This window comes from Falco biarmicus, chromosome 4 (assembly GCF_023638135.1).
Source record: "Falco biarmicus isolate bFalBia1 chromosome 4, bFalBia1.pri, whole genome shotgun sequence".
NCBI classification, from domain to species: domain Eukaryota; kingdom Metazoa; phylum Chordata; class Aves; order Falconiformes; family Falconidae; genus Falco; species Falco biarmicus.
This window is the reverse complement of record NC_079291.1, coordinates 45,496,567-45,519,421: the sequence shown is the minus strand read 5'-3', so window position 1 is coordinate 45,519,421 and position 22,855 is coordinate 45,496,567. Positions and strand designations below refer to the sequence as shown.

Genomic DNA, 22,855 nt, shown 5'->3' with positions numbered 1-22,855 from the left:
TTTTCCCCTTTGAGGCTGATCTAAAAAAAGAAAATGGTTTCATTAAAATTAATTGTGGGTTTAGAAAAAAATAATAACCCATGCAAGTTCCTGAAAGAGAACTAGCGTGAGAGCTGCTACATGTTAAGGATGCATTACTCACGCTTACCCTCCCACTCTCAAGGTGCTGCCAATTCCACCCTCTCCTTGGCCTGGCCTCTCTCCTTTTTACCTCTCTGTAACCTACCTTCTTCCCCAATCCCCTTAATTTCCTTACTGTTTGGTTTTTTTTTTCCCTTTAATCATCTTCAGCTTTCTTGCATTTTTTTCACAGACATTTCTTAGCAAACGTGTAGAGTAATGCACGTGAACAAGGTCAACCTCAACAGAGATGACGACACATCTTTCTTTATGGAGGTTTACCAATATATTTGTCTGCTGTGTATTTTGGAAAAGAAACCACGTATGAACTGACGTTAACTCTGCTAGCAGTGTTCCACATACTAAGTTACAAGGCTAAGGAGAACAAAATCAGGTAGTGAGTCTGTCTGAATGCCTGCACATTTCAGAATATTATTTGTGCCATACTTTGGACAATTCTGAACAACATAGGAGAGGTAGCAAACAGAAAACCTTCAAAGAAGGGAGTCAGTCCATCTGGTAACATAACCAGGAAAAGGAGTTGTATTACTGGTAATAAACACTGAAGCCTAAGGTGAGTGAGTGTCCTGAATCTTTATAATGAAAGTTTTAACTTCAGTAAGCAAATAGTCATTTGTGCAGATAATAAAACAGAGAATAAAGTTGGTGTCTCACGAGACCTTGAGACAGGTCCAGCTCATCAGGTCCCAGTGTTGCGGCAGCTTGTTTTGGTGATTGAGAGGTGCCACTTCTGTGGTTGAAAACCGATTCACTGAAGAGGAGCAGTGGGGCAGCAGTCCCACCAGAGTCACTGCCTTTTGGACGAGAAATAAAATGTAGTCCTGCCCAATTTTAGCAATGACCAAGTTCACGCCACTGTTGCCCAGAGTATTTTAATCCTACTGCCACTGACAAATCCTTCGCGTTGTTGTCCTAAATTCCACCGGAGCTTCAGCGGAAGCGTTATTCAGATAACGCTGAAACCAGGCGTGCACGGGAGGCTGGTGGGGCGCCCGCTCGGTGCGCGGGGGAAGGCGGGGGCAGCGGGAGCGGATCCCGGGGCCTCCAGCCACAGGCAGCTGCCGCCGGGGCCGCGCTCCGTGCGCCCGGGGCAGGGCGGCGCTCGCTCCCGCCTTCCAGGAAACGAAATGGAAACCTCGGCCGGGGCCGCCCCGGTGCCCCGCCCTCGGCAGGGCGGGCGGCGCTACCTGCGCCCTTCCCCGCCCCCGGGAGTTTCCCGCGGGACCCGGCCGAGTGGCCCCGGCGCTGGCTGCGGGCGGGCGCGCGGCCTCTCCCGGCGCTCCGCGGGTAAGCGGGGACGGGGGGCGCGGGCGGCGGGCAGCGCTGGGGAGAGGGGCCGGAGAGCCCCGGTGGCACGGCACGGGGCTGCGCCGCGGCGGAGGCGGCTGGCGGCAGCGGATGGGGTGCGGGGGCTGTAGCGGTGCCCGGCTGCGCTCAGCTGCCGCGGGGTCCGTCGCTCCGTAGCACCTGCGCTGGCCCCGGGGCTGCCGGAGGGGGGGCGCAGCGCGGGGGGGGGGCTCTTTGCCACTGTCAGCGCCGGGAGGTTCGGGGGGGTTTCTTTTTCTCAAGTGAAAATCTGAAATGAGGTGGAGTTGAAGTTGTTGATATTCTTTGTCCCTCAACAGCAGAACTTTTTTTTTTTTCTCCCAAGGGGATTGTGTTTTTCAAGGTTTGTTGATAACTTTGCTTAAAAACACATAAGGAGGGTTTTTTTCATCACTGGTGGACAATTACTTGCTATTTAGACCAGAAAATTATTCCCTAAAAGCAGCACAAGAAACCTTTATTATATGTATATGATTTTGTTAAGCCAGTCTGTGCAGTTTTCGGTTAGGTGTCTTTTTTTTTTTTCATTATTGTAAGTTTTCTTTGTTTTCTTGATTTGTTGATTTTTGACACAGAAAAATCCCACAGAGGCTCAGAAGTCCGGTATCTGGTTACTCTTAGTTTAACATGGTGGATAGAAGGATGCTCTGAAGCAGCACGCTTCTCAGGAGAAGGGGTTTAAGGAAAAGCCATTCATGATAAATAGAGAAATAAACCTTTGGCTTGGAAATTACTCATGTGATGATGTTGAAATAATGGCAGAACTGGAGAAAGAGTCTTGTGCTTTAGCAGCTGACTTAAGTGCTTATATTTAGTTTTATTTTTCCACTGCATGTAAAACCACTTTTTTAACTGAGAACTTAAGCAAAGCATACTTAGTGATGTAATTTCTCTGTGTACCTGGTTTGTATGGAATGATTTAGAACATTACTTGAGTGTCCACCACAGATACTAGTGCAGGATTTAGGAATAAAGAGGAAGAATGAATTCCCTGTTGGCAAATGTACACCATTTTTGCCAGTGGTGGAAATATATATATTGCTGCATCATTTAAAAAATCAGCTTTAGGTGGACTAGACACTGTTCTCTTTATGTAAACATTTAATACTTAGTTACTTTTTTGGGTAGTAGTGAAACTGTCAAGAGTATTATTAGTATTGCACTGTAGTTTGGGAACATTTTGAGGAACAGAGCAGAGCTGGTACTTACAGAAAGCTGCATTTTGTCCTAACTGTGCAGAAGCCTTATGCATGAAAACATTATCAGAGAGTGAATTAATTTAATCGTGGTATGTACTTGCCTTTATCCACAAAAGACTAGAGCATCTAGAGGCTCATGTTTTTCTTCAGAAAGTCCCTCAGGACTAGTTTCTAACTTTACCTCACTTGGTGCATGCAGTTTCTTGGTTCCTTTTATGACTGGACTGCTTCTTCTCTCTACCACCACTAATTCAGCACTAAAAAAAAGGCAACGAGTAGAAGTCCTGCTGTGGGGGAAAACAGAAATCTCATTTATAATGAACATCTTCGGGCTTTGTTAACAGCCTTCAGCTTGGGCATAGAGCAGGAAAATGATATGCTAGGTGTTAGGAAACACCCCTAGCATCTTTTATTTCTTGTGTAGGCTGGAAAACCCTGACCTCGCTCAGCACCCGGAATACAAAGCCTGGGTGCTCCCCACTCAAGTAGTGCTAGTGACTGCAAGGTTTCCTACCTGGCTGCCCTGATGCTACGGGTGCCATCAGGCTGACTGGAGGCTGGGTGAACTGGTGTAGAGTGCTGGTGAAAGTCGTTGTGTCTGTCTTCGGGGGGCACAGTGGTGCTCTGCCACTGTCACCCTGGGGTTTTGAAAAGGAGCGCGTTGCACCGCAGGCACTCCCCTTGCCTTTTCCTCCTATGCAGCATCTGCTGAGCTGTCCTGTCCTGCCTTTCAAACTCGCTGCACGTGGTCAGAGTTTCTTTGCCAAGTCAGCCGCATCATTTTACTCGGTTTTCTTCAACGTTATTGCTGACGTAAATACTCTAACCCATGAGAAATATGTGCCGCAAAGCTTCCACATCCTTGTGGGGAGGGTAAGAAAGATAATGATCATAACCAGAAACTGTACCTGGGTAAATGGCATTGCTTCGTGTCCTCAGGGGACAGTCTGCTGCTGGACCTTGAGATAAATGGGTTGTGAGCTTGCTGCTTTTCTTTTTCCTTTTTCTTTTCCTCTTTTTTTGGGGTTTGGTTGTGGTTTTTTTGGAAGTATCTTTTTGTTTGGATGTTATCTTTTGCTCAGAGTAGATGATTGCAGTGGATTATAAAAAAGGGAAATGAGAGCTCTCTAAATAGGGCATGCTCTACTGGGTTTTGCTAGAGAAAAAGGAGATCCTTCTCTGCTATTGGTAAGTGTGAGGCAGGGAGAATAAAACTCAGGATCTAACCATGGAAAAACTATTTTTCACTACTACTTGGAAATCTGAATGATCATGCAGTAGCTTGATTCTTTATTTGAGCTGTCATCTTTTTCTGCAGAAAATCCCCTGTTATCTCAGCCTTGTGATTACTAGTTTTCCTTTCCGTGAAGTCTGTGAAGCAAATGGTCATATGAGTATAAACCAGTCCTTCTGCCTGAGCTGGTATGCCATGGCTTTATTTGTTTTGCTTTTTTTAATAGACTACTACAGAACGCTGTGAAATTATCATCGGTGGTAAATACAGGTTCAAGAAACATGATGACTTTAGGGATTATATTGAGACATTATTGATGGTTTTGTGTGATGTAACCTGGATAAATACAAGGTAAGTGTTCTAGACATTCGCATATTGAAAACTATTTGTATAAGTATTTTAATGACCGACCATGCATATGTTTCTAACATGAATAGAGTAACTCTGACTTGAAGTAGGAACCTGAGATAGGAAGGGACTTTATGAGAAGTTGAACCCAGTTTTGTAGTGAAAGTCCACTTCAGCAAAATGGTCAAGATTTATCTTCAAAAATTTTTGTTAGGACTAGTGAGGGCAGAACAGACTGCTGGAAACTGCTTCAAAGCTTTTGTGATAACTCAATTTCTGATTGTCTTCTGAAACTGGTGAAAATTTCGGTTCAAGTCTAGTTCTGATCAAGTATTTGCAGAAATGATGGTTCGTGTATCTCAGGTGGTGACTTACTTGTGCTTTATGCAACGATACTAATAGGTGCTTATTACTAGTGGAATGATCTTGCTCCATGACCTTCTCCTTTTCCTGGACACATCGCATAAATTGCTCATAAAAACTTAGGGATAAACTAATTGAGTATGTTGATATCTATTTCTGTCGTTCATTTCCAAGTAATGAATTTCTTCATTTTTATTGAGGTTGCTCCTTATTTTTGCATATCCAGCAAAATATAACTAGTTCGTGCTACCTTACTGTGCCAGTTCCTTTAATAAAAAGCTTTATCAAAGTAAATTCCAAGAATGAGTGACAGAGGAAGTTCACTAATAACTTCTAAATAGAATTTCATTAGCAAAGACTTTTTCTCCATTTCCTCTTCATCCAGTCTACTAATTATTATTTTCTTCATAATCCAAATTAATAATTTTAAATCTTAACTGTGTAATGATGAGCTGTCTATCACCACACTTACTTCTTTTCTTTCTAAAACATTCATTTGCTAAAAAAAATTTAGATGAAAAGTGTTTTCAGGTTTGTTTGTTTGTTTTTTTGCAGGAGTGGTTTTGCAAAGTGGACAGTAATGGAGTATATGAGCACGGGGAGTGATAGCAAAGAGGAGATTGACTTGTTGCTAACTAATTTAAATATGTCTGAGGTGATAGACATCATGGAAAACCTTTATCCAGGTGGAGACCTTGCAGTCTATAAAGACAGCTTACTTACAATGTGTGAAGAGTCAAATCAAAATGAAGAACGTACAGAATCTTTACTGTTTTGTGAAAGGGAGGTTTCTTTGATGTCCTCTGTCAAATACGGGACTGTGGAAGACCTGCTTGCTTTTGCAAATCAGGTATCTAACACTGCAAAACAATTTAAAGGATGCAGACAGCAAGAATCTGGAATCCTCCTGAATATGGTATGTCTCTCTTCTTTTCACTTGAAAATTAGTAAACCTTAGGAGTTAGAAGGTTTTACTGAACCTAAACGAAGATCACCCCCAGTCCCAGGAGTAACAGGCTGTTGTTCTTTGTGCAAACTGGGGAATGGAGGGGATCTCTGAAGTCATCAAGTCTAGCCCATGCAGGCTCAGGCAGCTATGGAGAAAGGACTGTTGTTTAGAAAGGCTGACTATAGGTTAACAGGCTCTTGGTATCCCTTGAAATTACAAAAAATTTCCCAATACAAACTTAAGACGCATAGTAAAAAAGCAAAAGCCACAACTATGATGGCTTAGAGGTTCAGGAGATGCTAAGGGTTTCCCAGTGCCTTTACTTCGTGCAGTAAAGAGTTCATTATGAAAAACTCCCAAATAAAAGTCTAGGATCTATTTTGGTGTAGTTACTGAATTCACTTTATCTTCACAAAGTGTAAAAAAGCAAGATAAGGAGAAAAAGCATATAGTATGAACTGTGACTTTCAGAGCTACAATATTATATGATATCACACACTGCTGAATTCAAGTATAGATTCATTGCTTAGAGATATGTTCATTTTTTCCCTAAAATTGTGTTCTATAAGCACCTGTAGATATTAGGGTCGTTGGACTTCTATTGAAAATCAGTTGCTCTGGAAGCAATTATGAAAGGGAAGTTTATTCAAATGTATTTGTGCTGCTGCTCTATTTTCTTAAAGTGTTCTGCTTCTATCAACTTAAATATCTTGCATGTAATATGTTTTATATGTGAACATTTGTTGCTTGAGTCCTACTGGTTACTGGGGTTTGAAACAGTACAAAGTATCGCCTTATTCTGATTTGGAGGGAGCATTGCAGTATTGCAAAAGAGTCAGTTTTAAACTCTAATGTTGAAATGACACCTAGGAGTATTAAATGTTTCCTATACTTAGGACAGACACTGTTCTGCATACTCGTGGTTGTTTTGCTTGCATGTTGTTTCTACAGATACATACAATTGCTGTGAACCAAGTACTATTAGGTGCATGTGATCCCATTAAGCAGCTGAGGACTGGAGGCAGGACATTACCTGTATGTGCATTTCAGCAAGTGCATCTACATTGTAAATATCTACAGCATTTTAGTTAGGATCAGGAGTGTTGCTGATTGCCTGGTGACCCACACTGTGGCTTGCATCACAAAGGGTCTTGGAGCACACAAACTGGATTTCTTTCATTTGAAACTGAAGCTGGAGGATGCGTTACAGCCACAAATGAGCATTCACTCCATGAGCAGGCTAGGAACTAGTCCTGAAAACCTCCTGTGTGGTGATTGTTGCGCTCTCCCTCAGCAAGTCTGCTCCACTCAGTCAGTGTTTCTTTCCAGGATAGGTGTAACCCCTATGGATTAGCTAGTCTCAACCCCTTGAAATGCAGAAGCGAGCAGGCAAAATGTATGGATTACTAGGCTTTAGCTTGGTTCTGATAAGTAGAGGGAAGGCTCATTCTGCATCTCCTAAGCAAAATACCTTTAATAAAAGATACTGCCCCTCAATAGTTAAGAACTTATCATCCCCAAAATTAAGAACTTTGAAGAATGAACTTATTTCATGTACATACTAGTCACAGATGACAGCTTTAGCAGCCAAGAAGTTACTTTCCCAATTGAAAAACATGAAGGTGGTTAAAGCACAAAAAGATTGTGTTACATCTTAAAAAGAAAACTAAACCAAATAATCTTCCTAATATGCTGTTATCTTAAAAAATGTAGCTGAAGAGCTCGGTATGTGAGGCCATGTGACAGATGTGAAGTGATAAATATCCTTGATATGCTTTTACATATATTCAAGAATCTCAATAAAGTAGCTCTAAGTAGGTTAATCATACTCCAGATACTGACAGTACTGTATATACACGAATTACTTAAAAGCATATTCACAGGAAAGATTCATTCTTTAGCTGCAAGAATATTAAGAGGCTGAAGAAATAACATCAAACCTCAAGCAGTACTCACATGGCTGTAGTCAGGAGTTTGGTCTCTCTCTGACATTTGCAGAGGGAAGATTTAGAACAAGATACTGACTTAGATGCTCTCAATTGCTTCCTGGAGGAGCCCTCCTTGCCTTGTTGATGATATAGAGGACCAAAGCTCCCAACATTACCTACCAAAAATGGACAGTGTGCTTCCTATTCTTTTTTTTTTTTTTAACTATAGTATAAAACTAGAAGGTAGCTGGTAAAATCGTGGCAGACTTCTTTGATCTTTTACTAAGCAGCAGAAACAAGATGGAAAATCAAAATATATTCCCCTAGCAGTACATGTGATATTAGGAAATGCTGAAACTCTTGCTCACATCATGTAAGATAGCTTGTGAGTAACAGGTATGTGGCATAACAAGTTAGCAGATTACAGGAAGGACAAACATGTGCAGGTAAATCTAATAAGAAGAGGTGGGTAATTTCATTAACCCAGCTGCTGTTGTTGTTGTTTCAAGACAATTAATTGCAACTTACACTTGGTAAGTTAGTCACTAGAGAGAAACGTGGATGCCTGGGCTGTGATTGAATGCCACACCTCACATGCTGTTCCCATTTGGTGTTTCTAAATAAAGACTGCTGAATAGATTGCATGCATCGTGCACGTATATATGAAATTTTTTCTTTCTCACTACATGTATAGAATTAATTAGGCTTGGAGTAGTTTTAACTTCATTGTGAGTTCTTTTTGTTTGATTGTGGTTTTTTCAACTCCACAGATCACACCCAAGAATGGGCGCTATCAAATTGACTCGGATGTTCTTCTGTTTCCGTGGAAGCTGACTTACAGGAACATTGGCTCTGATTTTATTCCTCGGGGAGCTTTTGGGAAGGTGTACTTAGCCCAAGACAGAGAAACCAAGAAAAGAATGGCATGCAAACTGGTATGTTAGTTGACTATTTTTCTCTCTGAGCAAATATTTTATGACACAGTACATAAAGTATATTTTCAAATATATCTGCATCAAATTCTACTGTTAGGCTGATGATCATCTTGGTTTTGCTGGGCTACACAAGGTAGGAAAAATGCATGGTTTTAATTGTTAGTTTCTTTTAATTTTTTGGCTCTGAGACTGCAAAAGTTTCTGCATTTTGAAAGTATCTGGAAGCCTGTGTAACTGCCACATGAGCTGTGGTGCTGAGGTAGACAGCTTTCTGCTGTACTCATGGTGGTAAAATAACCAGCGTGAGATCACATCCCTGCTGAACATGATAGCAAAACCCCATTGCTGCAGGTGGTTTTAGGATCTCATCCTTTAACTGTGATCCTGAGACTTAAGTTTTCTTCACTCCCAATGCCATTAATGTCCCAGAGGGCTCAGCTTATGTGCAACTCTCATTGTGTTTTGGGCACTGACTGAGTTTAAGGCTGTGAGATGTTTCAAGAAAACTGTTAAGCACCCTCCCTATTTTCATGCAAGCCAACATTTTCTTTCAACTTTACTTTTCCACATACTATTCTGAATTGAGCGGTAAATATTTAGGGCCAGTAAAAGCTCAGCTGGGACACTGCTCTATGTATACCAGCTCGTGAATAAGTACCTGTATTACTTCTGTGTGTGAAAAAGTTGGAAAGACAGTTGTATGTCCTTCCCTTGCAGCCAACGTATCCACGTGGGGACAGATTGCATAACCTGCTGCAGAATTAAAACATCCTGATGCTTCTGAAAATATAAATAGTATTTCTCATTGCAATGAAAATATTAGCCTCTTATTTGGTTTACAGCCACAAGTCTGAGGGGAGGAGAATAAAAGCAGTGGTAGTAGCCTTTCCATGTGTAAGCAAACACTGCTTTTATTGGCTTAGCAATCTGCCGTCAGTACTTTTTTCAAGAAATATAGTGCTTGCCAGGTGCTCGCTTTGAGAGAGGTTTCATCTCTTGTAAGCTGTAAAACAGTGCTGATAAGGATTGAGTTGAGGTCAGTGGTGGCCCTGAGCATGGCTAGTCTGTAGACTGTGCTGAGCACTGATCCATGTGTCAGGTGGGTGTATAGTTCTTGTAGAGCAGATGAGACTGTGCAAAGCTAATGGAAAAAGCGGTGGATTTTTATCTCCCTCACCAGGAAGTTTGCATAGAGCTTTTGCGTAACCACTGGGTTCTGACAGGAATAACTCTTGCTACATTGCTTTTTCTGGAAGTTTGCACTTTTTATTTGGGCATGATTCCAGAAACTCTCTCAGCTTTAAACAGGATGTATCTCAACCAGAAAGGAAGAACAAGTCACAGCATCAAAATAAAGCTCTGTATTTTAACAAGTGCATAGGAGTGCTTTGCTTCCTCCTTCCATTTTAATCTATAGGACAGCTAGTGTTAGTGTGGATAACTTGGTTTTTGAGCTGCTTTTTTGTGGTTTTGTTTCAATGTTCTAGGTTCCAGTGGAACAGTTCAAACCATCGGATGTTGAAATACAGGCATGTTTCCGTCACGAAAACATTGCTGAATTATATGGTGCCATTTTGTGGGATGAGACGATCCATCTCTTCATGGAAGCTGGAGAGGGAGGATCTGTCATGGAAAAGCTGGAGAGTTGTGGTCCTATGAGAGAATTTGAAATCATTTGGGTGACAAAGCATATTCTGAAAGGACTTGACTTTCTCCACTCCAAGCGGATTATCCACCATGATATCAAACGTACGTATGTGTGATTCCTTGGGATGCTTTCTAGTCCAGGCTGGACTGGGACTCCAGTGGAGATCCTAGGACTCCACTGGGGCATGTAGCCTTGCATCTCGAGGAGGGAGGGATGGATAATCTTAAAAAAGGACAAGGTCAGGTCCTGTTATTTACGCTATTCATTAATAGCGTAAATAATTGATCTTTACGCTTTTCATTAATACACTCAGTGGAGAGGATGATTTGAAAGTCATAGTTCCTTTGCCTTTCTTGAGCAACTCAATTTGAAATAAAAACCTGAACAGAATGAGAGAAATTATCAGTCTATGTTAAGCTAGAAGCTTCCCTCTTTCTGTGTAAATTCATCTTGAGTGCTTCCATGCCCACCTTCCACTTGCACCTTCTTTTAGTTTTTATGTTTCTGCGTGGCCGTTACTCAGTTTGAGACACTTGAGAACTAAATACGTAATTTGTACTGGTGCGTTTTTTTTTAATTTAAACAATTACTCCAAATTTTAGTATATATTTGCTTTTCAAAAGCTCTGGGTATTAACATTTATAAATAATCAAAATATGTTGATATTAAACCTAAATTAAATACATTAATATAAAATGGCTTTAAAATTTAATTTAAAATACCATTTCTCCCAGCATTACCTTCCCCCTTTCTCCCAGCATTACCTTCCCCCACAGATAAATTCTGCCTTTCTAGTAACAGTACTTCTAATGAAGATGTATCTCTTCTGTGAGTTCATTTTTGCTAAACTTGAGAGTTTAAACTAGAATTATTCAAAGCAAAGAGTTAAAATAAATAGTTTGACAGAAGATGATTATCAGGAATTGCTATTTTTTTTAAATCTGTTTTGCATATTTTTTGTAGTTGATACAGGTCAGTACTTTAGATGTAAACCTTTGAGATTCTGACAACTATAAAACTGCTTTATTTTCCCCTTAGTTGTTCTTTCTCACTTGTGGTAAGAGCCTTTCCGATGGGTTTATCGTAATTGGCAGTAACAGTGACATTGATTAAATGGTTTAAAAACCAAATCAGCCAAAACCCATCCCACTACATCTTTGATAGTGGATAGGAGAACCAGCCTGTTGTGAATGTGGTAGATGTGAGTGCGTTTTGCTTCTCCCAGCCTTTTTCAGCCCTGTGGGATGGAGGGCAGGAGCTGGGGTGGAGCTGGCCGATGGCTGCCAGGCCACGCACCCGCCTGCAGCCTGCGCTTTGTGTGAGGGGGGCAGGCCCTTAATGGCAGCTGTGCCCTCCACTCTAGCAGAGTCGAGGTGTGTGTCTTCCTTCACCAGGCGGAATTCAATAGAAAGGGCCGTTCCTGACCATCCCCGATTTCTTCCTTGCTGCATGGGCTGCCATTGAGTCTGTCCTGCTGGCCCAGGAGAGGATTTCGTTGACAGAAAGACTGCTCTGAGCCAGGAAGGGAGGAGGACTTTCTGTTGGCTCTCTGGAGCATTTTGGCGCTGCTACTCATTTTAGCCCTTGGCTGGAAAGCAGTTAAATCATGAGGCTATTTGGTAGGGGGTGGAACTTCAGTCCAAAACCAGCCGAAGCTGGGGATGGTGTGGTCCCGAACAGGCAGCAGAGCCTGCTGCGCTGTGGTAGTCTGGCCCTCTGCACCGTCCTTTATGTGGTGTTTAAAATCCATATCTTCAAAGGTACCCCTAAAATTACAGATTCATGTACGTAGTTTCATAGCAGTGGTAAGGAGGCAGCTGCGTGAAGTATTGCTTCAGGAGTCAGTGCTGCTGAAATCAGACCTGCGTCTTCCCACTGGCGGGTCAGGATGGGCACTGTCAGGACAGAAAATGACACATGGTTTCCTCTGGGCAAAAATGCATTTCTGTTGTGTAACTTGGAGACTTCATTCATCCACGTCTTCTGAAACGGCAAACAGGAATTTCTCAGGGCTTACACGGAGCACTACCTTCATAAATATTTGATTGGAAATACAACTGCAAAGAAAGCCTCTTGAGTACAAAGTTGTGCCTTAGGCCGAGTGTTACGAAGGAAAGTGAAAGGAAAGCTCCTGGATACTGCTGCGATTCAGTGGGATTTTGGAACACTGTGTCTTTTATTACTTTTGCAGCCATAGTCTGTGCTCTGTTGTCACACTGAGCTGCTCTTGCTGACCCATGCAGGAGGCTGGTGTGGCTGCTGTGGAGGGGCCTCAGTTACTTTCTGCTTCTGTCTTCATTTAAATCATTAATGTAGAGAAACTTCTTGGTGACCAACAGTTATGTTGTTTATAGCCAGACCTGCACAGCATGCTCTTCACCTTGGAGACCATAAAACATCTTCAGGGCAAGCCTCACTGTGCTGAGGTGCCTACCAGTCTTCCACCTTCATCCCTTACCCTCAGCCTCTCACTCTCTCTCTCTCTCTCTCTGGAAAATGACCAAATGTTGATTCTTCTTTTACATAAGCCATTCCAGTTTGATTTTTAAGGTGTGATTTTAAAATTGGACCCAATCACTAGCAGTCCCGTTTTGGGTAGGCGAGGGACTGTCAGCTATAGAGGCTGGTTGTGCTAATCTCCCTTTTCAGGCTAACATCCAAATGAAACAGGCATGCTGTAGAATAAATGCCAAACATGCTAGAAACTTACATGCTGTTATTTTTGCTTTTCTTTTAGCAAGCAACATTGTCTTTATGTCAACTAAGGCTGTTTTGGTGGATTTTGGCCTAAGTGTTCAAATGACTGGAGACATTTACTACCCCAAAGACCTTAGAGGAACAGAGGTAAGAAGCTGAAGGGACAAAAGCCCTTATGCTGTGTTACTGCCATGGTTGTGATGCTTAGGCTCAAATGTGGAGTTTGAGGGTAGAAGTTTGGGCAAAAGAGTTTTGTAATAACTTCTCAAAAAGTTACAAACAAACATCAATATAATCTCAATTATATTTTTAATTTCAACTTGCAGAATAGAGGATCAGGTGTTACACTTTGAAAGCCATGTCACTTTCTCTGCAGTCCCGTTTGTTAGATTATTAAATATGAAGTCAAAGAGAAATCAGGGTTCACTGAAGTCAAAAGAAGGTTGTTTGCAGTGGATCAGCTGCTGGTTAGAGACACTTCAGACAGGAATTTGTTCTTTGCTCTAGCAAAGATTTCTTCTGAGATACCAGTTATGGACTGGGGTGGCCTGCCCAACACAGTAGTTTGATTCCTCCTTTGAAACTGCAGAAATTACAGACCTCTGGGTTTAGTCCCTTAGCATTTCTAAGCCCTTTTCCCCATCTACATGTAATGCACTTGTCCTTTGGGGGTTACGTATGGCACAGTTGATTTATCTATTAAACTTGCTTAGACATTACAGTGATGGAGGTGGGGGCCTTTTAAACGTTCTCTATAACTTTGACTCTGAACGTGCACTGAGGTCCTGCACACCATTTGGGCTACAATCATGCCAAGGTGTTCCCAGGGCTGGTGCTTTAGCAAACAACCAGGCAGCAGCAAGTAGCTTGGATAGTTGCTGCAAATGTGGGTTTGTGTGCTCTGTGTTGCTGGAGGAAGTTGTTTACAGGAAACGCTTCAGCTGAAACGTTGGTGCTTACAATTTTGATAGTCTTCCACAGCATAGGCATGTGTTTAGAGGAGATACTTGTATAACTGACAAAAAGTATTTAACTCCTTGGAAGGGTAGGATAAACCAAGATTTCACAGAACATTAGGCTTGTTTGTTTATTTTTTTCCAAGATATTTGGGAAAATACTTGAACATTTTTTTTCACTGTCTTTCTAGTCAGGGGAATTAAAAGCTTAAAATGCTTACTGTACTGGAAGCAACATGCTTTCTGGCATTTAATGTACATGCTTTGTGGGGGGGGTTGTTTTGGTTTAGTTTGAAGTTTTTTGTTTGTTTGTTTAAGGGGCTTTTGTGTGATGTTAATGAGAATAAGAAAAATGGTGGGAATGAATTGAAGGCTGTGGTAAGGTATTTCACAAGGATGGAGATGTGTGTAAACAGGAAATTTCCAGGTTTGTGGAGTGGACTGGTGATGATCCACGTCTAGTTGGAGGACTGACCTACTGTGAAAAACACTTAGTTCTTGATTTAGTAGGGAGAAAATTATTCCACACTGTTGAGCATCTGCAGTTATGTCTTCAGAAAGCGGATAATCCCCACAACCATGAAACGTGGCAGTGCTTGGTGTTTGCTGTCTCAGGGGACAGGTAGCCAGTCCTTGGAACCAGCAGTACTGCTGCTCTGTCGCAGCATCACAGGCCAGAAGTAAGGTTGCAGAGAGGGCACTGGGAAAGGAGATTTTCGAATACCAGTGACAGACTTACAGGAGCATCATGAATGCTAGCGTATAGGTTTTTCTGCTCACAGTCTTCCTCCTAGGCATCTTCCTGTCCACAGTGCCTTTGTTCAGCCTTGTGGGGTGCCGAATCCAGTCACCCACAAATGTGCTTTACAGTCTTTATTGTGCTGGCTTTCTTGATTTTTTTCAAAGTAAGATTTTGATTCTCCAAAGCCCTCCTGAGTTTTTCACCCTCTATAAAGCAGCCTTAAGAAGTGGTGCAGCTGTCCAGGAGTGTTGTTTCTGCATGTGGTTGTGCAACCCCTTGTTAGGGCTCTATCATCACCACCATGCAGCGTCGTGCCTGTGGACTGACTGATTTCTCTTACATCTGGTATTGGCAGGGACTCGTGTCCACAAAGGAAGTGGCAGTTGGAGTTACCTTTCTCCTGTGCATGTTCTTGTTTGGGGGGGTAGGATTTCTATTTGTGTCTATAGCACAGGTGATCTGAATGTAGTGAATCTTCTTTGTGTTTATGAAAATGAATAGTTGCAATTCTGGGCAGAATGATTGAAAGAGAGTTAAATTCTATTTAGTTGGTGTAGCATGACAAACCTGGCTTTTCTGAACAGTGTATGCACAAGGCATGCGACACAGTATACTAGGGTTGTGATGAAACTGCTCTGCAGGAAATATATTTGCTAGGTATTTGCTATGCTTTGTTATGTTTCTGTCACTGTTAAAATATGTAAGCTTCAGTTAAAACTATCTGAGGGGAGAAAAAAGTTGTCTGTTAAGTTTTATTAAATGTGGAAGGTGTAATTAATTTGCAGGAACGCTAAACTAAAAGTAGCATAGCATGAAGAAAAGGACTGGTTTTTAGCTGGGTTATGTCTCTGGTCTGAATGGCAGACAAGTGCCAGCCCAGCAGTAGGAAGGAGTGAGAATGGGAAAGTATTCAGAGCTTGTGCTGCCTGTTTTGGTAGTTTTAGGCTAGTCTAAATCAGTCTGAAATCATAGCATTGGTGCACATCTAACTTTTGCTTTTTGTCCTTGTGCAGTGGAGGTGCATCTTGACGATTTTTACACTTTGACTATAACTGCAGACAGGTTCTTGTTCCAGCATTCTTTCTTCCTCAGCAAGGCAGCTGCTTTTTGTTTATGCAACTTTCACTCAAGTTGCCTGTATTTGCTAATGCCTTTTTTTTTTTTGTGGGTTTTTTTGGTTGGGTTTTTTTTTTTTTAACAAACGTAGAAATTCTGTTCTTTGCTCCTTAAGAGACTTTAAAGGTGGCAGGTGCAGATGTACTTGTTCTATCTTAGCCCTGAGGAAAGCAGTGATAGGAGTAAGTAGCACCTGTAGATGCCTGCTGAACCTTTGCACATGCTTCCAGTTGGAAGCTCTGTTTGCAGGTATCATACGTGATTTACTGGGAAATACTCCTCAGAATTTGCCTGAGCCCTACAGCTGTGCTCAATCTATGGTAATAAGCAGTAAACCCATGTGATGATGACTTAACTTCCTGCTCTTGTGTCAGTTAATAGCTTTTAATGTGATTCTTTGTGGCAGGATGACTTGAACTAATTAAAGTTCTGTTTGGCTCCTTTAGAGGGAAATTGGGTGAGGGAAAAGTAGAAACCAGCAGCAAATAGGGTGGCTTGCTAACCTGGTGTGTTGGGCTGTGCCCACGCTGTGTTGAAACCTGCTCGCTGGGCCAGTGGCGGAGGCAGAGCTGTGCTGGCAGCTCCTGCCAGCCGCGGGGTGTGCCACCGCCATCCTGCCTGTCTGGTTCCCAGCTGCCTGTAGCTGGTAGGAGCTTCCCACCAGATCCTTCTTCAGGGTCTTTACAAATCCAAATGTTTCAGTGAAATGTTTGGGTGGAGACTGTATTTTGGTTTAGATGAGATTAGAATTTTTGGTTAAAAAAACCCCGCAGGGTGGAAGAGGGATGCTTGCCTCAAAATAGCTGCTCTGGGGGTAACCAGGTGGAAAGGGCATGCAGCAGGACATAAGAGACCTGACTTTTAATTTATGCATTGCCTTAAACCTGGCTTGTTCCTCACTATCCCATTTCTTAGGATGATGCCCCAACATGCAGGTTATTGGATAAAGGGTTGAGAGGAGAAGAGTAAGTAAGGCAGGAAAGTGTGCATCTGTCAGTTCTTCTCAGAAGAGTTGTGTAGTATCCAATGCAAGGGATGTGAGAGAATGGACTCCTACCCCCAGCGGGGTGGCTAGCAGTGGGGGTCAACCCTCTCTCTTTAGCCTAGCACGCGCCTATGTTGTTCAGGCAGAATGGAGCGGTCCCAGCAGTGCCCCACAAAATAAACTGGCAATTCAGGCACCTTGCTTCTTTTGCTGTGGAAGGATGAGGTTCCTGCTACCCAACTGAACGAAGCAGAGTTATGGCCTGAACCTCAGCCTCTCACAGCTGAGCGAAGTCCCATAGCCACTGAGCTGTGGCCTGTCTGGAGAGAGCAAACCTGGAATATGAGTTTGTCCAGGTGCCAGACCAGAAAATCTCTGTGATTGTGGTAATGTGCAGAGCAGAAAAAAATCATATTTTCTAGGTGGTGCTTGGTCTTTAGGCTGCAGGTGCTAGTGGTGCTAGTAGGGTGCATCCCTTTAGAGGGGGGTTTCCTGGATCACAAAATGTCACAATTTGTCTTTGCTGTTGTTTCCCTCTATTGATTAATCTTTTTTTGACTGTTCTTCCCAGATTTACATGAGCCCTGAAGTTATCCTCTGCAGAGGCCACACAACAAAAGCAGATATCTACAGTATGGGAGCTACTATTATTCATATGCAAACTGGCATCCCGCCCTGGGTGAACAGATATCCTCGTTCTGCATATCCATCCTACCTCTATATTGTAAGTGTCCTTAGCAAAGCCATAGCTCAGTTTCAGTTGAAGGGTTTAAAGTAGCCTTGTTTGGAAAGCTCCAGTCATATAAAAACTATCAAAATCTTTGTCAGAGAGGTGATATCATACTTTTTGCTTCAGGGGAAGGAGGGAAGAAGTGGGGGTTTGAGTGTTTAGGGGAAGACAGAGGCTGAGCTGGTGTCATCTCTGTGGTTTGTGTTACCATTTACAGGCCTTCGGTGTACTGCAAGGACGGTGTTAGAACAGTGTGAAACTTGATTGAAACAAGCCCTACTTGTTTGTTTTGCCTAGGAGTTGCAGATAAAAACTGGAGTCTCACAAATTTAATTCTCTGATTCTTCCAGTGTGTACAGAAATCTGGTAAATTTACATTGCACCAGATTTTAGGCTTGCCTGGCGTTGATTTGAGTTTTTAAATTTATGGTAAAATTTGAATTTGAAAAGGTGGATTTTTGTGCAGTTACATGTTCTGTTGTAACTGACCAGCCCAGCTTAGGGAGGTGATGAGTTGTAAGTGGGGAATTCCCAGACCACTCGTGGTTATCTGTGACTTCCCCTTCCATTGTTTTATGGAATAACTGTTTCAACGTTCTTTTTATTCCAACAGATACACAAGCAAGCGCCCCCCTTAGAGGACATAGCTGAAGACTGCAGCACTTCCATGAGAGAGTTGCTAGAAGCAGCTCTAGAAAGGAATCCTAATCATAGGCTGTCTGCAGCAGACTTACTGAAACACGGAGCCTTACACCCACCCCCAGAAGAGCAGCCGCGGTGCCAGAGCCTGGACTCAGCACTGTTTGAAAGGAAAAGACTACTTGCGAGGAAGGAGCTGCAGTTGCCAGAAAACATTACAGGTAATGGTACCCGGTTTACTTACCTTGCACCTTGTAGATTTTACTTTGTGTCAAAACTTGATTTGAGTGAGTGTTTAGAAACAAACGAAACTCAAAAAGCTGCTGGAAAGAGACCAGTAAAAATCCCAGTCAGATGAGATCAGACCCAGAGCTCATTAAGTGTTACGTAAAACGCCCGTTGACTTCAGCAGGGGAAGAACAGCCTGAATTCTGCAGCTCCAGAAAGGCTGGCTCATGAAAAAGCCCTGGCAGTCGTTCAGGGCACTTTGCAAAGTGTAGGTTGCTGTCCTAAATTGCCTTAATTTGCCACAGTAGTAGCGGTGTTTTATTGACACTAGTGATTTGTTAACAACAACAAAATAAAAAGTCCAACAACCACCACGACCACCAAATCCAAAGCTTTTTGCCTTCTCAAAGAAAAAGATACACACAAAACCATAACTGTAGTATTGTTGAGTGTCAGCAGTACAAGCCTTTCGTTTTAAAACCAAAAATGACTGTAGAATAGAACATAGTTCTTGTGCATTAATAAGTGCTTTATGAAGGATAATACATGAACCAGTTAGGAAACTCAGTGTGTCCTCAGATAATACCAAGCCCAAGGGAGATTTAGTGCCAGCAACCTATTAACAGACTTCAAAATGCTTTTGTTCTGTCTAACATTTCTGTTAGGAGAGGCATAACAAAGGGCATTTAAAAACTGACCCCAGACAAGTGGTTTATTTGATTGTGGTAAGTATTCGAAAAGATACCTATGCAAAGTTTTGTGTGCTGTAATGCATAGTTGTTGCAACAAATCCACTTAGCATTTAAATTTAAATTGATCACAGCCTTTGCATCTAGAATGGCATTGCTCCTTCTGGATTTTGCTTTGTGGGTGCATAACCCTTTGACTGGCTCAGGCCATCTGGATCAATTCTTTTGAAGATGAAAAAATACTTGAGCATTAAACTGAAACTTTAGATGTTTGAGATTCCAGGACAGTCATTATACAAGTATTCAGGGGAGTTCTGCTGTTGCAAACTAGGTCTGGTTTCTTCAGACCTTGATTTAAAAGGAAAAAAAATCATCTTGAGACTGATGGTCCCATATTTATTCAGTATTGTCACACCCAGTGACTTAAAGAGGATATTATCTGTTTAGATTAAAATTGCTTTATAATGAAGGGGAATTCTCAGCTGGCAGAAAGTTAGCAGTTGGGGTTTTTTCTTGCATCAAACTCTCCCTTAGCACTATAGCTCGATGGATGAGGAAGCTCTGCCTAGCTGTCCCAGCTGAGGGAGGTTTTTTTTTAAATAGTTGAACACACTTGGAGTTTTCAGTAGCAAACTGCTTAATTTTCTTTGCACTAGTGTTGTGGATTGATTTGTTGTCTTTTATTTTATTTTATTTTACATGAGCTTTATGTTATGTTGTCCTTAAAAATGAAGCTTTCTAAACCACAGATAGATAAAAGCAAATATTGGTTGTAGTGTCTACAACCATGAAACAGAACTAGTGTGGCTATTTGTGCAACAATGACATGCTTTTTCTCTTTTCTTTTTAGATTCCTCGTTGTGTACTGGGAGTATGGAAGAGTCGGACCTGCTAAAGAGGCAAAGATCACTCTACATAGACCTTGGAGCTCTAGCTGGTTACTTCAATATTGTTAGGGGACCACCAGCCTTAGAATACAACTGACCCAGTAACATTTTATGTTGGCAGGTCAGAAATGGACCTCTACCTCTTAAAAATGGATTTTAAGACTTGATTTTCAAATTTGTACATAAAAATATTGCCATTGTAGGCTGTCAAATGTGAATAGTGTTTAATTGCACAGACGGTTAAGCTAAACCCTTAGGGGCTCTGATAAGCTGATCCCAAGCAATGACCTTTGTGCATTTGTTGGTTGACCAACAAGAAGATGGCAAAAAGAACACTGCTGGGATGCCTTAATCCAGGATATCTTCCTGTGCTGGGCCTTGCACTTTTATAAAACTTATAATATATATATTGCTTGCAAGTACTTCCATGAAAAAGAATAATAGTAATTGAGCATGTGGGCTGTAAGATTCAGTCTCTCTAAGCTGTCCTTAGAGGAAACCTTAAAAAAAAAAAAAAAGTTCTTGATTTAACCAGTTAGAGTGGTTCAGTCTTGTTTTGTCTTTGAGGCTTGACCAGTCTCTGGTCATGCTTAATGGAAATCAGGGCCTCTCTTAAGCAGAGCTAATTTCTATCAGCTATCTCTGGAGCCAAAGCATCACTTGATTAAAGATGTGTTTTAACTTTGCATCTTCCCTGGGCTGTCGGAGCTAATCAGGGCACTGTCCCCCTTTGTGGGTGGAGGTAATCCTTCACTGGCAGTGTTGGTTATCTTCGGGAATAGCACAGCAAGCTGGCCCTGAGAAAGCATGGCAGTGGCTTCCTGTGTTACAGCTACTGCAAGGGTATCTTGAGTAGTTTTCAAGGGTCGATCAAATGTTATTCCCAATCGGTAACAGTGGGCAGGCTCCAGACTCATGCTTCTTAATACTTCAAAAATTGTACACGTGTAATTGTCGTGAGTGCTGTGGTTTGGAAAGCATGTCAGAAGTGACAAGCTGTGTTTATGTTCCTATGGAAATGGAATTGTATTATTGTTCTTGCTGTGCCTCGTACATTTGAAACATGATGTTTTGGATGATAGTAAAACTATGTAAACTGCATAGTTCTGTACATCCCATGGGATGAGAACGTAAACTTTTATAAAACTTTCTTTGATGCTTAGAATGACTCTTTATAAGCATTTGCGTTAAAATGGCATACTATGTATGTTGTACACTGAATCTTTCCTGAAGCACAGTCTCTTTTTCATACATCTGATATTTAATGCTGCTCTTGTCTAACACATGGTCTTAAACAGATGATTTCTAGTTTGATACTGATATGGTCAAATAAATCCAGCTCAGTGCCTTGAGACGTGGTCACTCTGTTCTTTCCCTTTTGAAAACACCATGAGGCTGTGACTGTATTTGGGCTAACATCCCCTGCCGTGGCCTCGGTGCGCTACACGTATTGTTCCACTTGTTGGGGAGGTGAGTGAAGGTCGTTGTTGATGGATTTTGGGCTTTGGTAACAGATGATGAGGGTTTCTGACAAAATCTCATTCTCAGACCCCAGCACTCCTTCTGGACTGCCTGCATGTTGCACAGTGGTTTGTGTACAACATGCAGCTCTTCAGTCCTGATGTTAATTGTTGCCAAAAATCCTGTTGGGAATAACCCACCTGCTCCAGTACTTTGTGCAAAATTTATGAGGAGAGCTGTACGGGGGAGCTGCCTTCATATTTATAGTGGCTGTAGTGATCAGGGTATTTAGGGATCAGACTTTCAGTGTAGCTGACTGAAAGAAAACATGACTTAATGGTTTGGATGCTCATCTTTGCCTTCAGAGACCTGGGTTCAATTTTCTGATCTTGTGCTGGTGGCTTTAGATCTTTAATGAGATTCATAGAATTAGTAGGAAGCGGCTTTTCAGGTAATGGAGGTGGGTTTAAAATCCCTTCCCCAGTTTCCTTTCTATAAATTTAAGGCGTTTATCCTCACCAGATAGTGGCTAGGTGTTATGCAGATGCTTATCAAGTGCCTAGATCCTTCAACAATGAGATCCATGTCAGAATTACGGGCTTTTACTATTGCCTGAAAAACGTTACACTGATTTTTCTTCTATTTTTTTTTTCTTTAATGCCATCCTCCTCTTCCCCATGCAGTTAAATGATTTAGCATGGCAATCTGCATATGGGAACAGCTCACTATTAAATACTCGTTCCTAGGATATGGCTGTTGTATATCTTTACAGTACACAAGTAATAAGTGACCAGGTTATCCAAAGTAGTTATGGTTTATGTATTGCTGGATGTAGGTGGTAAGGTTTGGCTGAGTGAACCAATAGCTCTTTATAGGCACATCCACAAGTCTAAACAGTATGAGTCTTCATGATAAACATCACTTCAGAGGACTGGTACACAATCAACAAGTATACTGAAGGTATAGTGAACACCAAGCTCTGCTGCTAGCTCTGTGAGCTTTCTAATTGCTGAGGACTGTTTTTCAGGTGAGCCTCAGGCTGCAGCTAACCAGGGATTTCCCTCTGGAGCAATAAACAATATCCCAAGCATATCACATCTCTCAAATGTATCCCACAGTGGTTCAGCCCTGAGTCGTGTAGTTTCACCTGTTTGTGCCACTGCCTGGGGGACAAGGTTGTGCAAATGAACTGGATTAGAAATAACCTGGGAGGGGGAAGAAAGTTCCTCTCATCTGGTTGCCTGAGTAGCTGTGGTCTCGGAGTAATCAAGGGTGGATATGAGGGGGAGGGAACAAAAAGGGGTGGTGGGAAAACCCTGCCAGCCCAAGCCTCAAGGAGATGGCTGGTCTACACTGAGCTGTGGGATTTTGCAAATGGTTTGCCTCTGTGTTGACTTCTGGTGCGTAGTTTCATTCTCTCTTGGGGGAAATACTGAGACTCATGCTAACTGCAGAGGAAAATACAAGTGTGTGGAGAAACCCACCGCTTGCAGTAACTGATGAAATGAAGGAGCCAGAGGTGCCTTCTCCACCCCTGGGCTTAGCAGGTTTTTCATCCTCAGATCAGTCTGTGACCCTGAGACTGAGCCCACTACCATGCACCTCTGCAGGGCTTCCTGGTATGAGCAGCATACAGTGGTTATGGAGATCATTT

At 42.1% G+C, this 22,855-nt stretch overlaps 1 protein-coding gene across 1 annotated transcript; it reads left to right on the top strand.

The window, feature by feature from the left end:
• The first annotated feature begins 1,267 nt into the window (after positions 1-1,267).
• MAP3K8 (mitogen-activated protein kinase kinase kinase 8) lies at positions 1,268-21,092 on the top strand. The gene is made up of 9 exons (XM_056334466.1): positions 1,268-1,428; positions 4,127-4,251; positions 5,167-5,527; positions 8,259-8,423; positions 9,911-10,172; positions 12,809-12,915; positions 17,139-17,291; positions 17,911-18,157; positions 19,704-21,092. Exons 2-9 carry the CDS (start codon positions 4,217-4,219, stop codon positions 19,835-19,837), a joined length of 1,464 nt encoding a protein of 487 aa, XP_056190441.1. The 5' UTR covers positions 1,268-1,428; positions 4,127-4,216; the 3' UTR covers positions 19,838-21,092.
• Positions 21,093-22,855: the final 1,763 nt, after the last annotated feature.